The sequence below is a fragment of the Rhineura floridana genome, chromosome 1 (genome assembly GCF_030035675.1).
Source record: "Rhineura floridana isolate rRhiFlo1 chromosome 1, rRhiFlo1.hap2, whole genome shotgun sequence".
In the NCBI taxonomy this organism is placed as follows: Eukaryota; Metazoa; Chordata; class Lepidosauria; order Squamata; family Rhineuridae; genus Rhineura; species Rhineura floridana.
In genome coordinates, this window is record NC_084480.1 from 258,858,806 (window position 1) to 258,875,801 (window position 16,996).

At 44.3% G+C, this 16,996-nt stretch overlaps 1 protein-coding gene across 1 annotated transcript in view; it reads left to right on the forward strand.

Moving 5' to 3' along the window:
- The first annotated feature begins 11,377 nt into the window (after nucleotides 1-11,377).
- RGS20 (regulator of G protein signaling 20) overlaps nucleotides 11,378-16,996 on the forward strand; it is a 29,989-nt gene continuing 24,370 nt past the window's right edge. Inside the window, exon 1 of the mRNA XM_061601054.1 lies at nucleotides 11,378-11,476. Within this exon, the coding sequence (XP_061457038.1) occupies nucleotides 11,378-11,476 (99 nt within the window). The remainder of the gene's footprint in view (nucleotides 11,477-16,996) is intronic.

The following is a 16,996-nucleotide window of genomic DNA, read 5'->3' on the forward strand; positions in this document are numbered from 1 at the left end:
ACATTATTATAATTATGGTTAAATTTATTACCTGCCCTTCACCAGCAAGTCCCAGGGCAGGTTTCAACAGTTTCAAATTCAATTTTCAGAGACCTAAACACCATGTGTTTTTTAAAGCAAATAGAAAAAAGGCCAATATAAACGTAAGAGCAATAACAAGATAAATTATGCTTTTATTTTCTCAATGAACATAACATCTTTACAAGAACTCTGCTGGATCAGAGCAAAGGTTCCTCTACTCCAACATCCTGTTCTCAACAGTGGCCAACAGGATGCCTCTGCGAAGCCCATAAAGCTTGAAGACAATAGCCCAGTCTCACTGTTGCTCCCCAGCCACTGGCATTCAGTGACATACTGGTTCTGAACCTGGTGGTTCCCTGTAACCATCTTGACTAATCAATATGGCTCTATCTTCCACGACGTGTTCAATCACATGTAATCCATATAGTCCCTTGATATATTTTCAGAATGAAATTCAGCTTCTCTATTTGCATACATCTTTGTACAGTCCTATAAATGACAACAACCTTTTGCATCATGGGTTGTGAAAAAAGCCACACAAGCAAGTGGCCATCACATATCCTTTTGCACTAAATTGCATAAACTGAGTGTTGTGTGAAGAAGTGCCTATCTTTGCCTATCTTGATTTAAACCTCAAGAAACTTGGGTCCTCCAGAAACTAGTTTTGTAACCCTGCAATTCAACAGTCTATGGTAATAGCAGGCAGTGTGGTGGGGCAGAGGCATGGAGCAACCCTCCTACAGTTTACCTGGACAGGGCAGGATGGTGGTGAGGTCAAGGCTGCATGAACACACTGGTGGGAATGTTGAATTGACTCTGCTAGTGTGTCCATGCAGCACCACCCTTGCTGCTGCCCCCCCCCGTCCTCCCCAAGTACCATCCAGATAAGTTGTAACAAGCTGAGGTTGGAGGGTGACTCCATAGCTTCAGCTCACCACACTTACTGCTACTGGCCCATGGGAGAGAGTCTTGGGAGCCACAGGAAGAACTGGATTTCTTTCTCCAAAGGCAGAAAGAAGTTCAACCTCAGAGATGGGGATTCAATGTCAGATGCCTCCCCTCCACCACCAACACCACAGAAACCTCCATGGCCTACTGAAATTGGAGATCCAAGATGTAAGACCAAACAAGGGGCATGCAGGTGGCGGTTTGGGATGTACCAGGGATGGGCTAGGGGAAGGCATGGATCCAAAGGCCTTCCAAGTCCCCTGATGTGCCCCCAAACCAGAGAGAAGACTACACCAGCCCCGGACCTGACATAATAAATTTCCCTCCCTTTAGGGAAGGGTTGTAGCTCAGTGGTAGAGCATCTGCCTTGCATGCAGAAGATCCCAGATTCAATCCCCGGCATCTCCAGGGTGGGCCAAGAGAGAGATCCCTGACTAGAATTCTAGAGAGCTGCTGTCAGTCTGTGTTCTGAACTTGACAGACCAATCAGTGGTCAGACTCAGTAGAAGGGAGCTTCCAGTATTCTAAGTTCTCAATGGGAAGGAAATTGTTTCTTCCCTGTTACCAGGATGCTGGAATGAGGCAGTTCAAGCACCTTCAGTTCTCCCTCCCCCTGTTCTTTAGAACTGTAGCGTGTGTATAAATGCAGCCCCATTCTAAGCATTTCTCCTTGCATTCAGGACTGTATGCTTCCTCCTCAGTGGCCTAGAAATGCAGGCATAATGAAACCTTCTGATTCTCTTTCAAACCACAATGGAGAGAAGAGAAAGCTCTCAGCTCCCATAGCGAGCAAATGTACCTTCTTTGATTATTAAGACTCTGAGTAATGCAGAACTCTTCATCAAATGGCTAATTCTCAGCTTCAAACAAAGCCAGGTTTCAAAATGCAAATATAAGCACCATTTTCCTAATGGAACTGTTCACAGTTTAGGAGCAAAGCTAATTAATGTTGGAGTTACCACCAATTTTTTTAACATCATAATAATTCCTTTTCCAGCCTTGCTGGACAGGCAAAAATTCAACAGATGCAGTTTTCTCCAGCATGAAGATTTGTGCTCTTCTTGCTGATGTTAAAAGGCATCAATCCTATTTAAATGACAAGTGCTATTGATATTGTAGAACATTGTTGTTCTATTTAAGCACCATTATGCATGATATATTAAATGGCATGGAATTAGAAATCCAAAATGGGAGAGCAAGAAAAAGTTTTGGTGTGGAGTGCTCCCATTCAGGGTTCCAGTCATCCAGCCCTGCCATTTTTCAGGATACGTCATTTCTTCAGCGGAAATTGGTCCATTAGGGCAAATGGGACACTGACCCATCAACCTAAATCTTTCTGTCTTTAAAGACTACAGCCCTGGGTTGCCTTTTGACACCTGCTGCTGATACACTAACCATTCACCGCTGCCACCATAGATACTGGGTCCAGCTTTGGTTTTTGCTCTGCTCACCTTTCTCCTCTGTATGAACCCAGCCAAGGATCAGGTGTGTTGTTAAACCAAACAGATTTATTAAATAACACTGGGAAAATAAACAAGATTACTTTGAATTCAGTTGTCATGTGTGTGGTTACATATGAACAATCTTCAACATATTATAGTTTCTCTTACGTCATATACTTTAGTCCTAAACCTACCTCACTACCCATCTAAATACACATCCACCCTTCCTTGTCTTCAACCCAAAACCAGAACCGAACCCCTGACCAACTGCCAATCTCCCAAACAGTATATACATTCAACCACCCAGATGCTCAGCCAATCACAACACAGCATTCCTCAACATTCCATCACGTGTACTCCCCCCTCCCAATTTGCTCTACTTACCATATTTAACCTACAAAACCGACACTTCCATGAATATTATACAAACACTACAAGGGTATCACATAGACCTCCACAGGGAGGACAGGGCAAAACTAGAATTACTTGCCTTGGCCTGTCATTGGTTCCACCTACTGTTGGCCTTTCTACCTTCCACCCTGCCAGTCCCAGTGGGCACCGCTCACCACTGCCATTCCCAGCCCCCAGTCTTCCATGTTTTCCCCCTCTTGAATAGTCAGCCAGCATTCTATGCCCACCAAGCATGCTCAGTGGGTTGTTTTTGTATTCCCCACCACCACTTCTCAAACTGCCAGTTTCATTCATCCCCCCTCTCTCCTCCTTATATATTCTTGTCATATTATTACAGCTTCCTGCGATTCATAGTATTTTAATAAGATTGACTGTTTCACTTCAGATTTTGTATGAGTTTCTTTTTTAGGAAGAGAACTAGGAGAGATGTGAGAGTGATCGTGCTGGACAGGAAATGAAACATACAAATTTATTTATCCACGTGAGTTCAGCCAGGATCTCAAGGACTGCTTGGCTGACACCTACCTGACACCATCTGAGATAGTTCATGCAAAGTGTGGTGGTTGGTAGTAATTGGAGGTTCCATAGACAGCAATTCTTGGGTGAGTGAGAGAAGAATCCAGATACCTAACAGAACCAGCACTGAGATAAAGAAATGCCATCTATTCAAATATGAGAGAATGAATGTTAGAGTATTCTGCTTGAAATTAGCATATTTTATTAGATATGTTCTGATCAGACATATTTGTATTGTATCTTCATAACTAGAAGTATTTAATTTGTGTTTGTGTATGTGTGGTAGACTACAAACAAGAGCAGAATAAAATATGGATGGATTAAAATGATAATGTTTTAGGATAAGGTAATTAAGGATTAATTAATCATGTCACCCTCCATGGCACCAAGACCCTCCGTGGTGCAAAGACCCTCCATGGCGTAGAGTGGGAACCGGCGGTAACACAGCCGAAGCTCTGCTCATGGCCAGAGTTCGATTCCAACGGAAGGAGGAAGTCGAATCTCCGGTAAAAGACGAGGTACGCCTGGCACCAACATTACTATCTTTTCGGCGCCAGGTTAAAACTTTCCTCTTCTCCCAGGCATTTTAGTATCATTTTAGTATCTTAGTATTTTAGTATGTGTTTTAGTCTGTTTTAACATGTTTAAATTTTTGAAATTTTGGATGTAGTTTTAAATTGTTTAATATATGTTTTAATTGTAGATGGAAGTCTTAATTTGTGCACCGCCCAGAGAGCTTCGGCTATGGGGCGGTATAGAAATTTAATAAAATTAATAAATTAAAATAAAATAAATAAAAGGGGCCGAGGTCCACTCAGCCTTCCATCCATCCGTGGTCAGTAAAATGAGTACCCGGCATATGCTGGGGGATAAAGAAAGGCCAGGGACGGAACTGGCAATCCCACCCCATATATACGGTCTGCCTAGTAAACATTGCAAGATGTCACCCTAAGAGTCGGAAACAACTTGCACTATAAGTGCCGGGACACCTTTACCTTTTTAATCACGTCAGGTAATTAAGATATAGAATATAATTGATGTAGAATATAATAGGTGACTAATTTGATAAAAAATACATTTAATTTCTAACAGATCAATCTTAACTGGGGTCGGGGAGAGTGAAGTTCATCCATCACTAGGGATGTTTGTGTGGGCAATGTTTTTCTTCTTTGATTTTGCCACAGTGGATCTCTTTTTTGTAAAGATTTCCCATACTGAAACTTATGGAGAATGCCAGCTTTTTAGCCCAAACCTGGGACTTCTTAGAGAAATGAAGGGGCTTTGAATCCAATAGACATAAGGTCGCTTCCTGTTAGACCAGTATGAAATTGGAACCAATTACCTAGGGAGGTGGTGAACTCTCCACTACAGGTGAGAGAGACAGCTGGACAGCCACCCGTCGAGTATGCTTTAAGTTGGATTCCTACATTGAGCAGGGGCTTGGAGTCAATGGCCTCATAGGAACCTTCCAACTCTACTATTCTATGATTCTGTGATTTGCCCCCTTTCAGGGCCTAATCTCAGCTACCAAAGGTGGAGACTGTAATGTTCCTCCCCTGGCACCACCTGTCAGGCTCCCACCCGTAGCTACCACCAGGGAGAAACATAGTTTTTATTTTTTCTTTAGCTCACCCTAGCACAGATCTCACAAGATCCCACTCCTAGGCAGCACCACCAGCCACTCCCTGTAAACAATACTGCTAGAGACTTCGCCTTGTCTCCCTATGGCTTATTGTTACTTTGTGTCTGGGTGCCCTTGCCGTCCACAACCCCCCTGTATCTTTGTCTATAAAGCATACAGCCCTGGGTTGCCCTGGATACTTGATGATACACTATCTCTTCACTGCTGCCACCATTTGATACTGTTTCTCCGCCTTGGTAAATACCCTGCCCTCCCTTCTGGTCTGTGAATCCCCAGCCAAGGATCAGGCTTTAGGTAAACCAATAAAAGTATTTATTTGATAACACCAGGAAATAACAAGATTACTTTAGAAATGTTCAACAAGCATATGGTTTCATATAGTGTCACTCTTTATGTTTCCAGTCTTATATATTCTGCCTAAATACTAGCCAAATATAATCCAACCCACAACCAACTCCAATCCACACTCCACAACCAATCGCCAACAACTCCCCCACCAAACAGAACCCTGAACCAACTGTCATCCTCTCATTTATACCTTCAGCCATTCAAACGCTCAGCCAATCATCATACAGCATTATCCAGCCTTCTAACCCATGTACTTCCCCCTCTAACTCAATCCACTTACCATATATACCTTAATAAACCTGCACTTACCATATTTACAATCATAAAAATACAGGGGCATCACAGAGACACCACCAACTGTAGATCTACCCTGGCATAGCTTTCTATGTGCATAGCTTCACCAGTGAAGGGAAGAGTGTCCAGTGCTGAGTGAACATTCCTTCTCTCTGCCAGTGAAGCTCATCTCTGCAGATAGAGAAGCACCTGTGTCTCATCCTAACTCCCTTCAGCCAAAGGATCTTTATGACTTTATTTGGGTGAAGGGCGGGTAATCAATTAATTGATGATGATGATGATGATGATCTGCAATAAAAGGGAAGAACTGACACAGGGATGAAAAGCCAATCTTCTCTTGGACTGCCTTCAGTTGATTCCGACGTATGCAACCCCATGAATAGGTTTTTCATGGTAAGCAGTATTTAGAGGTGGTTTACCATTGCCTTCCTCTGAGGCTGAGAGGCAGTGACTGGCCCAAGATCACCCAGTGAGCTTCATTACGCAAGCCTAATTTTAGGGTTCCTCCAAAAATGAAGTTGGACTAGAATAAGACAACCCTGAACTGGACATCTTTTTTTTTTCCAAGCCAGGATCTAACTTCACTTTTTCCAAGGATGGAAATAGCAACCTAATTCTACAAGCAAAAATAACATACTATCTCCCTTTTAGCAGCATGGGAAAGAAGCTGGAAGGACTCCCTTCGCTGCAATGGAGCAACAAAGCTGGAGGATGCCTTTTGGCAGGCAGGCAAGCTAAACTGTAATGATGGCATTTTAGCTTAAGTGCTTTGAAGAGAACATGTTGCTCTTTCCATTCTAGAGGGAAAGGTAACAATCTCCTTTCAAATACGTGGTTGCTGGTGATAAGGAAAAACTACTGTTGGCAGCAAGCACCTCCGTCCCTGGGTAATGCATCCTAACAGTGCTTTCAGAAACACAGGTGCACATTTCATTATTATCCATTGGCAGCATAGACCGAAATAAAGAGCAGGTTTGGGAAGTGAAGAAGTCTCCTCAGAGTCAAGGAAACCCAATGCCCAATTTTACAATTATTATGATATAAATGAAATTGATGTTTGAAAAATGTTCCAGAGACAGATCAGTGCATATTTCTTGCATATATATCAACTATCTTTATATCACAATCAATATGAACTGTAACACATACTATCTTCCATGGGAAACCCATGGAATCTGCCATGGGTTAGGCAGATCAACTTAGGGAAGGTCCATATGTTACGGGCATTAAGCAAGAAACAGACTCCACATGATAATTTAACCCAGGCACACCACCACTCTCCCTGTCCTACTTCCTCATCACATGCAGATAGTGCTTCCCCAGATCCTGTCCTGACATTTTCTTCATTACATGCACATAATCTGTGTTCCACCAACACATCTACAAAGTGCTAGCATGGATTGTCCTACCATGATTGGAAAGACATAAAGAGGGTAGCTATTCACATTATGGCCACTAGGGACATGCATTAATTTCTAATTTATTTTTCTACAAGAAATGAATTAAAATACTTTTGCTTCCTTTCTTCCATTTGTTTCTTATAGGATGGAGTCCTGAAACTGACAAAAGCGTTGAATTGCATTGCATTTCTTATCAAATTGTTTGAAGCCATGGAACAATCTGTTGGATGGGGAGCAGGTCTTGGTGTGCTCTGAAAGTGACAAAATATGAAAATTGTTCAACTAAAACATAGATACATTAGCTCAAAAATATGCAAAAGTCTCAGAGAGATATTGTGAATCAATATATGTTGGGAACTTTCTATACAGGCAGGGATCTTGGGGTGCTCTAAAAATGACAAGACATGAAAACTTTCCAATCTGGATTAACACTGGATTGAAGTATAAAACAATTGGAAACTTGAGAGGTTTTATGTCTTTGGGGAATAATACAATGCTTGCACATTGAATGCCACTTATCATAGAATCATAGAATAGTAGAATTGAAAGGGCCCGCTAAGGCCATTGAGTCCAGCTCCCTGTTCAATGCAGGAATCCAACTTAAAGCATACCCGACAGGTGGCTCCAGTGTTGGAGAGCCCACCACCTCCCTAGCTAATTGGCTCCAATGTCATACTGCTCTAACAAGAAGTTAAAAAAAACATATTGAAACACATGGCAATGGCTATCTGTCCTTCTAATGCGTAATACAATAAACATTTGCACTGCAGTTGGGACTGGGCATTCTGTCAACAGTTTGGATACATCTGCACAGGGCTCCTTTGGTGGTTTTCAGTGAACTACAATCACACCAGCCCACATGCCTGTATACTTTCAGATCAAACCAGCCATATGTCCAACAGATGGCAACAATGGCAGGGTCAACCAGCAGAGGAAGGGGCATAATCTTAGGTATAATACCTGCACGAGGCTGGCCATTTTGCACCTTCTTTTTCTTGAAACTTTTCCTGAACTTCCAATGGAGTATTAGAGCTTGCATCTAGCAGCAGGCGGAATTCCTATGATGCAGATGTCATCAGGAGAAGTGTCATTATTGGATCGTCATGATCCCTATTCACATGATGCCTGTTTAAACAAACACACCTTCTCCCAGTACCAGGCCCTCTTCCTTAAATTAAAAGACCCTGACAGAACTACAGGGCCAAGATAGCCTCTGTATGCTAATCCAACACTTAGGCCAGAATGCTTATGACTTAGGCTACACACACACCCCATACATTTAAAGCACATCCACCCCCACAAAAAAAGTAGTTCCCGGGATTCTTGGAGGCACAATGTGTTTTAACTCTATGATGTGTACACTGCCTTAGACAGCAATCCTAACCTCATTTACCTAGAAATGAGCCCCATTGAATTCAATAGAGGGCTTATTTCTGGTTAGGATTGCACTGCTAAAGTCAAACAACTTAGATCAGGCTAGTTTGAGCATCTTTCTCTCTTTTCTTCCTTGCTCTGTCCCTTCATGGTTTCACCCAACTCTCTAGATTCTCCAGTCACTTTCTGTCTTTTGTCCCAGCTTCTCTCTCTTCTCCAGGCCGCCCTTTCAGCCTCTGGCTTCTCACTCACTCCTTCCATTCCTGCCAGCTGCCCCTTTCTCTAATATTTCACCCTTCCAAACAGGGACTCTGCTCTGGAGGGAAGCGGCAGCACTGGGTCCACTCGAAGCCTTACTAGGAAGCCTCTTGGCAGAGCTGGCCTTATACGATTGTGTCTCCTCAGAGCCCCAAAGACATTCTAAATGTAAGGAAGCAGCATTCAGGAAACACAGAACTGTCCCAAAACAACACAGTGATGTGAGTAACACTTGCTCAGACAGGAATCTCCCTGGGGAGAATAGGAGCAGTTCATTGACAATTGATTTTCCTCTTGCAAGGAGGCTGTGTGCAACAGTTTGATTCTAAATAGAAAAGCATCAGGGCACAGTGCTTTCTGGAAATCATACCCATAGGAACATATGAAACGAAACTTTCTAATCCAGCATTCTAACCCCAATGGTGGCCAGCCAGAAGCTTCTGAGACATGAAGGCAACAGCCATCACCTTTGTTTATCCTCAAACACTTTTTGTGTTCAGAGGTATCCAGCTCCTGAACATGGAGGGGCCAATGGCTTATTTTCAAAAACAGAAAGCTGATGGTGCTCAGGCAGGTCTGTAATTGGGCCTCTGGCCTCAACCAAATCCTAGCTGCATGGATCTGGCTGCAATGACTGACTGTCAAGTCTCACACATAATCTTGGCATACAAGTTGCATGTACATACAATGAGATGCAGAAGCAAACTTCAGGCTTGTGTGCCTTTCCTCACCATACAGAACACCTTGAATGTGATCTAGGGCCATGCATGCACATTGTTCTTCATGAGTACATTTCCTTATGCTCATGCAATCCATTCACTGTAACTGGCTGATCCACGAGGCCTGCTTGCATTGACATAGAATCAAGATTATAGATGTGAAGGTGGGTCAGGAGCCCAATGCTTGCTGTTGCACTGCACTCCCATCTGTGTACATGCTGGAGCTATATGTGAATCTGCCTCAGTAAAGTGCTAAAGTTTCTCTGCACATGCTCAGAGACTCTTTAAGTTAAAGGATAGGCCCCTTTCACTGTAAACCAGGTTCTGGGACTGTCCCCTGGCTCAAATCCAGCCCTTCTCTCCATCACTGAAGGCCTCCCATTTATCCCAGATGTTTTGTCATGCTTTGTGTTACTCAGATGTAAGGCAAAGGGCATGCTCAAAGGCACTCTTGTCTTTTGCTACTTCACTCAAACCCTGTTTCTGGAAACATTTTTTTTTTTAAAAAACGGTGGCATGGAATAAAAGTGTACAGAGGGGCACAGCAATGACAATGACACCCGGATCCTAAATGTGTTTGTAATAAGTCCTCGATTACAAGCAACTGACTTATGGGGACAGCCTTGAAACCTGCCGGTCCTGAGCTGGAAGGCCAGTGCGACTTCTGATTTAGGAGGTGTGAGAGTAGGAAGCATTGGCTCCATCCACTGAGCTCGATCTGCGTGGTGGTTGAGATGGGAAACTGACGAAGGTATCTTTTTCTGCTATGAATCTCGGGTTTCTGAGCCAATCAAAACAGGATACGAATTGTCATGATTACGGCGGCTGTATTTATGAACGCGCTCTCCTCCCGGTAACCAGGGAACCCTGATTCAAGCTCCTGAGAAGCAGGAGGAAGTGACGCGAAGGTTATTTACGCATCTGATCAATTTCAGTTTCAGGGGGAAACATTGCTTCGCCCTCTGAGCGCGAGCCAAGAAGTGGGGGGGGCAACCAGCTCATATCGGACCTTTACAACCTAAACGCTTTATTTGCAAGACGCTTGCCCGCCTCTTCCCTGCAAACAAATCTGGGACAGGAATTTCCCTTCTAACCGCGATTTGAGATTTTTCTGTGTGCTTCCAATTTACCGGATTAGAAAATCAGGATTAGGTTGATCGTGGAAGCCTGCTCACACTCCGGGACAAGGCTTTCTCGAGATCCAATTTATCCCTTCTACAGTTAATAATAATAATAATAATAATAATAATAATAATAATCCGGATGAAGTTTAGAGAGTGGAGACGTCAGTCAGCTTTCTGCAGTCAGTTTAAGTGTCTTACAATAAAGGCGATCTAGAGGTAAGAAAGCGAAAGATTGTGATAGGGCAATCATATAGCAAAACAAATAGCAGCAAGGCTCCCCCCTTCTCTTTTTCTCTTACACAAACATGCTTGTTTATCCCTCTGTTTCTCCTCCGGGAGGGAGATCTAAACAGAAGTTGGAGCCGCCCCCTTCCCCTCCCCTCCCCGTCCCCCTCTCCTCCTTCCAATCTGTTTTTACAATGTGTTTGTTGCAGATGTTTATTGCTCCAGATGTCAACTGCCTGGGCTGGCATTCGCGCGGGCACGTGCCTGTGTGGTGTTTTCAACAGCCAGGGTGCTGCTGCTCCGGGCGCGGGAGGAGGCGGAGGGGGGAGAGCCTTCGAGGGGAAGGGAACAGCAGCCCGGCAAAGAGCCCGTCCCTTTGAGTGGTTTTCCTGGAGCTGTCCAGGGTCCTGCATCAGGGAAAAGGAGGCAAGCGGCCACTGCCTCGGCGAAGGGCGCTCTGGAGTCCCCGAGGTGTCATTTCTCGGCACCCCCGGTCTGTCTCTTTCCCGCCGCTTAGCAAGGCACGGGGGGTGGGGTGGAGACCTGGGACATTTTGGTGACCGAAAAGACAGGGGGAAGGAGGGGGACCGAGTCAAGCCCGCGTGCGGACGCTTCGAGGAACCGAGCTTCCCAGACAAGCAGGAGACGCATGCGCATGGCTGGCGAGCTGCCGTCCCCGGCTGAAGAGCCCGATGCTAACGGATGTGAGCAAAGCAAAGATTTCCACCCGGCTCCCGAGATCGAAGGGGAAATTGTAAGTACCCGTCAGCCCTTCGAACTCTGGACCAAGGCGGGATGGGGATCCGCTCAGACTCGCCTGGACCGGCTCAACTCTCAGTCGCGACGACTTAAAGCACTGTGGTGTCAGGTTGTGGGCGTTTCTCGAGTACTTCTAGAAACCCTCCGTAGTATAGCTTGCCTACCCTTTGGGCTGGTGCGGTTCCCCCCTGAGCTTTTCAATCCAGCGCTGACGGGAGAGTCGCTCAGCCCCAGATCCGCACGCTACAGGGCTTCGGCGCTCTTCAGGACCTAACCGACTGGGGGTGAGAGACTTTGCGGGGAGCTGTAGTAGCCAAGAGGGCAGGAGAAATCCGCCCTGTCTAGGGCGGGAGGAAATTGACAGACTGGGCGTCAGACTGGGAAAAGAAACACCATGGGCTGACGTAGAGGATCGACTGGATTTTCTCAGGGGGCTGGGATGGTGCTAGGTGGGATCGGGAGCTTCAGGGAGGTATCTCCCCCTGAGTTGGGAGGCAGTTGCGGGATTGGAAGGCGCGCGGGGCACGGTCCCTGTCAACAAGCCCTCCGGCGCCTCGCGCTCTGCCGTCATTGGTGCTGAAGGCAGAGGAAAGAGACACCTGCCATGGGAAAAGTGGGTGCGGCAGAGCGGAAGAAAGAGAGTAAGCTGAATCCCCAGCCACGCAGCAGGGTTCCCCGTGAAGACAGCTTGGCTGGCAGTGGCTGGGGGGGGGGCTGTGCCACTATGGCGCTTGGCTGGGCATCTCCCCGTCCACCAAGCCAAAAAGAATCGGCCAAGCACCAAGTGTTGGAGCAGGCACAGCCCCGGTGAGGGGAGACCTCCGTCCATCCAGCCCCGCAAGACATTCGGCTCTCTTCGGGGTAGAAGGAGTCTGAGCGAGCATTAGATCTTTCTGCCCGCCACCGGGGCGCTGCGATCCTCGGGAACGTGCACGGGCTGGGGATGGAGGTCTCCTGATAATGCTCAGGTATTCGCCTGCACTTAACCGAACGCAAAAGGTTGGGGCCAGGGGGAGAAAACGGTCTTCTTCGTCTTCTCATCCGCCCTTCTTCCACGCGCCTGGCAGTTCGTGTGGAAATCGTTTTCTCCCGGGCTCCCGCCTTACCTGGCTGCCTCTGCGAAAGGAGCCATTATGTCCAGACAGGGCTGTGTCGATTTCATCCTGTTATCCTTTCCTTCTCAACAGAAGGGGGAATGACACGCGAGCACATGGTCTTGCTTTCCCCTTTTTGAAGTTGACGAGAAAAGACAAGCAGTAAGTGAGACCATAGCTGGTCTCACTTCGACCTATGCACTGCCAGAGTTCCTTGAAACCTAACTCCAGAGGGCGCAGTTTGGGGCTGGCTGAGAGAGCCTGCACCGACATCGCCTTACCTTTGCAATGAGTAGCGCAGGGGTTCCGAAACTGTGGTCCGCCCGCTTCATTGAGGTGGTCCGTGGCATGTCTGCATTAAATATTCATATTGATTTTTAGTTGTATTTTTATTGTTTCTTTTATTTCCAGTTCTATGGATTGAAAATGGTAAAACGGTAAAATACAATATATAAGAAATAAAAGAATCAATAGAAATACAATTAAAAATCATACAGCATCTAGCACAGCACATGACAACTGAGACATCTGGCAGAAAAACCATTAAATGATCTGCCAAGACCATCAGCAATTTTCAAGTGGTCCATGGGGGGGGGAAGTTTGGGAACCACTGATATACTGTAGAGAATTTCCCCCCTGCAAAAATACTCAGCATTCTTATTCTAGCATTATTTATTATTTATTTATTTAATTTAGAAGTAACCAAAAAGGAAAAAGGGGAAAAAAAGATGAAAGCAAATAAAACAAAACTCCAAAAATATCAGGCGAGCTCATGTGCAAAAGGCAGGACAAAATAAGTATAAATTTATCCCCCCATCAAGCTGAAGAAAGGAAGTGGGTCAAGCTGACCTCAAGGAGAATTCCTCAGCCCCTAGCCTAGAGCTACTCTACCTGATCAAGCAATCTTAATGTGTGGGGTATATCCCTGAGAAAGGGATTCCATTGGTCAATATAGCTCGGTATTTTTCAGCCATCTAGCAGTGTTTTTCATGCTTGGGTCCCCAGATGATGTTGGACTATAACCCCTCTGATCCTGGTAGTTGGACTCCAACAACATTTGGAGAGCAAAGGTTAAAGAATACACTGACTAGCAACTTATCTCAGGGATTCCACAAGAAGTGTTTCCCGGCCCTGTATGGAGATGTGGCAGACCTGCATGCGAAGTAGATCCTCTACCACTGAGCTTCAGTCCTTTTCTAAGATGAAAATGAAATGGACTGCCTTCAAGTAGCTCCCAACTTATGGCAACCCTATGAATAGGGTTTTCATGGTAAGCAATATTCAGAGGTGGTTTACCATTGCCTTCCTCTGAGGCTGAGAGGCAGTGACTGGCCCAAAATCACCCAGTGAGCTTCATGGCTGTGTGGGGATTCAAACCCTGGTCTCCCAGGTCCTAGTCCAACACTCTAACCACTACACCACACTGGCTGTCTATGATACTCAGACCTAAACCATATAATACATGGGTGCACACACACTTAGACAAGTTAGTTTCTGAGCTATCACTACACTCTTAGTATGATCAAGAAATAGAATGCAGAACAGGATTATGCAGTTAGGCAGAAACTTGAGGATCAATATCAGGAGGAGGGGGGAGGATGCTTATGTCATAAGAAAACAAGCAGTGTTTTCAGAGCTTTGAAGCAATCTTCATATTTACTTCCCATACCCTGCAGTTCATTTGCTAAGAAATATAATCACCATTCGCTGATTCAGGGGGGAAAAAGGCAAAAGGTGTCATAAAACTAGATACAGTTGCAGAAAGTGAAATGTGATTAACTTTTAACGTGCAAGTAAAAATGACTGCAATTTAATGCAGAATCAATGTCTCCTATATGATTTGCCTGAGTCATTTCTTTTTAAAAACTGAAACAAAAATATAAGTTCAAAGGCTGTTAATATGCAAAGTCAGGTAAGCTATCAGCAAATGCCACATGCCACAAATGCCTCAAAACTAAGAAGCATGTAAACAGGCTCAACATATAAATCACTAGCTGGACTCAGAGCTACAGGAACAAGCTCATTTGCCTGCACGTCCCTATTCTCTAAAATCTGAAATGATGTAGAGCAGCGTATTTATTTATTTATTACATTTGTATCTCACCTTTCCTCCAAGGAGCTCAAAGTGGTGTACATGGCTCTCCCCCTCTCAATTTCATCCTCACAACAACCCTGTGAGCTAGGTCAGGCTGAGAGACGGTGACTGGCTCAAGATTTTGAAATATACTTCTACAGTGTAAAACATCATACAAGTACATTCATCAGGGAATTAGGATTGGCTGCAGATCTCTGTCAGGTTTATATACTCAGTAGAAAACCTGGGTTTTCTGTCAGGTAACATTTGGGATGGCCCTCAATTGAGGATAGTTCTAAGTTGTGCTTAGTGGAACTTCCATGTATTCAACTCACTCTGGGTCATGCCTGCTGTATCAAAACTCATTCATTAGCTACAGTGTTAATAGACAATATCAGAAGTATACAACACAGCATAAGTCAGGATGCAATGCAAAGCACTAATCACACAATCTGATGACAACTAGTTGTATGAATACAATAAGTTTGATAGATATTCAGAAGTTACTCGACTATATACTGGTGCATACAAAATGGGAGGAGAGGTCCAACCAATTGCCCAATTACCACAATGGAACCTTATCAACTGAAAAATTAGTGATATAACATAACATGTATTAAAGTTGCTCTATTATTATTCTCCCTCCCAACTACTTTGAATGTTATACTCTTCTTTATGATTCATGAGTTGTCAGATGTCACTTTGCTAGGAGCTGGCCATTCCCCCACAGTGAAAAGGACCTAGCAGAAGTTTTTTAAAAAATCAGTTATATGGTTAAATTGAATGGTTAAATATATGGTTATGTTGAAGTCTCAGAAGCTGAATCAGAATATTACATTTAAATGCAATTATGAACATAAGTGGTACCAGGAATGTGACTGGCCCACTAATCATTTTCTGCATTTGGATTCTTTCTTTTGCTCCTAAACACTTGCTCCTCAATGGCTGTTACTAGGCTACACACCAGCATAGTTCCAGTACAAACATATGAATTACTGGGTACACTTTTAATAACCATACGAGTTAAATTGGCAGCAAATAGAACGTGATAATGGACTCAAATGCTTTGAAAAGATGTGAAGTCTTTTTATGGTGACGTTTACCTACATACTAAGAGTAAGAGGGGGCTAGAGGGTATTAAGAATTTTTTTTATTTAATAATTCGAATAGTTTTATTGATTACTGGAAAGTGTGCAACAACCAAGAAGTGCATAGAGAGTTGTTACCATTATACACTATAATGGAAATTTACTATAGTCAGCATGGATTTTTCGCATTCCACGATGTTAAATTGAAAATACCCCCATGCCATTCTGATCCTTCCCATAAGCTCATTTCAAAACAAAACCTTACAAAACTTATAGTCCTAAACTCAGAAATGCTTACTTAACAACACTCTCAATTTTCATGGTGGTATACAAAAAAGTCAGAGAGAACCAAGAGTTCAAATTGTAAATTGAGAGGAAAAACAGACCCCTTTCGAATCTTTTTTGTCAGAGTTCTCATAATCTTTTGAAATTAATTAAAAATCAGCCATGTTCACAGAGTACCTGTAATCCTACTACTGACCTTGCCCCATACTCTGACCTTCATCTTCTGCAGTTTAAAAGATGAAAAAATGCTTGGCCGATTTTTAATTAATTTAAGAAATATAGCATTGGAGTCAATGATAAGCTGGGGTATGCTCAGTAAGAACTAACTGTCAGTGCTCTAAAAGCCAGACTCACATCTGCTTCCTTTGGCTAATCAGGGAGCCACACCCACACCAGACTCTGATTTCACTTGAGGCAGTCATGGCTTTCCCCAGAGAATCCTGGGAAGTGTAGTTTGTGAAGGGTCCTGAGAGGAGACTTCTATTCCCCTGACAGAGCTCTAGTGGCCATGGTGGTTTAACAGTCAGCCGCTCTGATTAAAACTCTGTGAGGGGAACAGGGCGTCTCCTAGCAACTCTCAGCACCCTTCACTGATTACACTTCCCAGGATTCTTTGGGAGAGGCCATGACTATCTAAAGGGAAATAACAGCCTGGTGTGGATGTGGCGAGGGACAGCTTTGGTTCAAATTTGGGTGGGAGGCTACATGTGCCTGCTGTAGAATAAAAAGGTGGGGGAAACCCTGAAAAAGAATGATACTGTTCCCAATGTTTTCTTTTTGGAAAGGAAAGGAGCTTCCCTCTGCCCAGTGCCCACCCACCCAATCTCCGACCTTCTCTCTCCCCTTCCCTTCCTGTCCTCCTCCTCCCTCCACCGCTCCCCCAGGTCAGTTTCACCTATGCTAAACTTATTTGCACAGAAGTAAATCCCAATGAATTCAAAAAGCATGCAAATGATCAAACCTGCCCTCCCCTC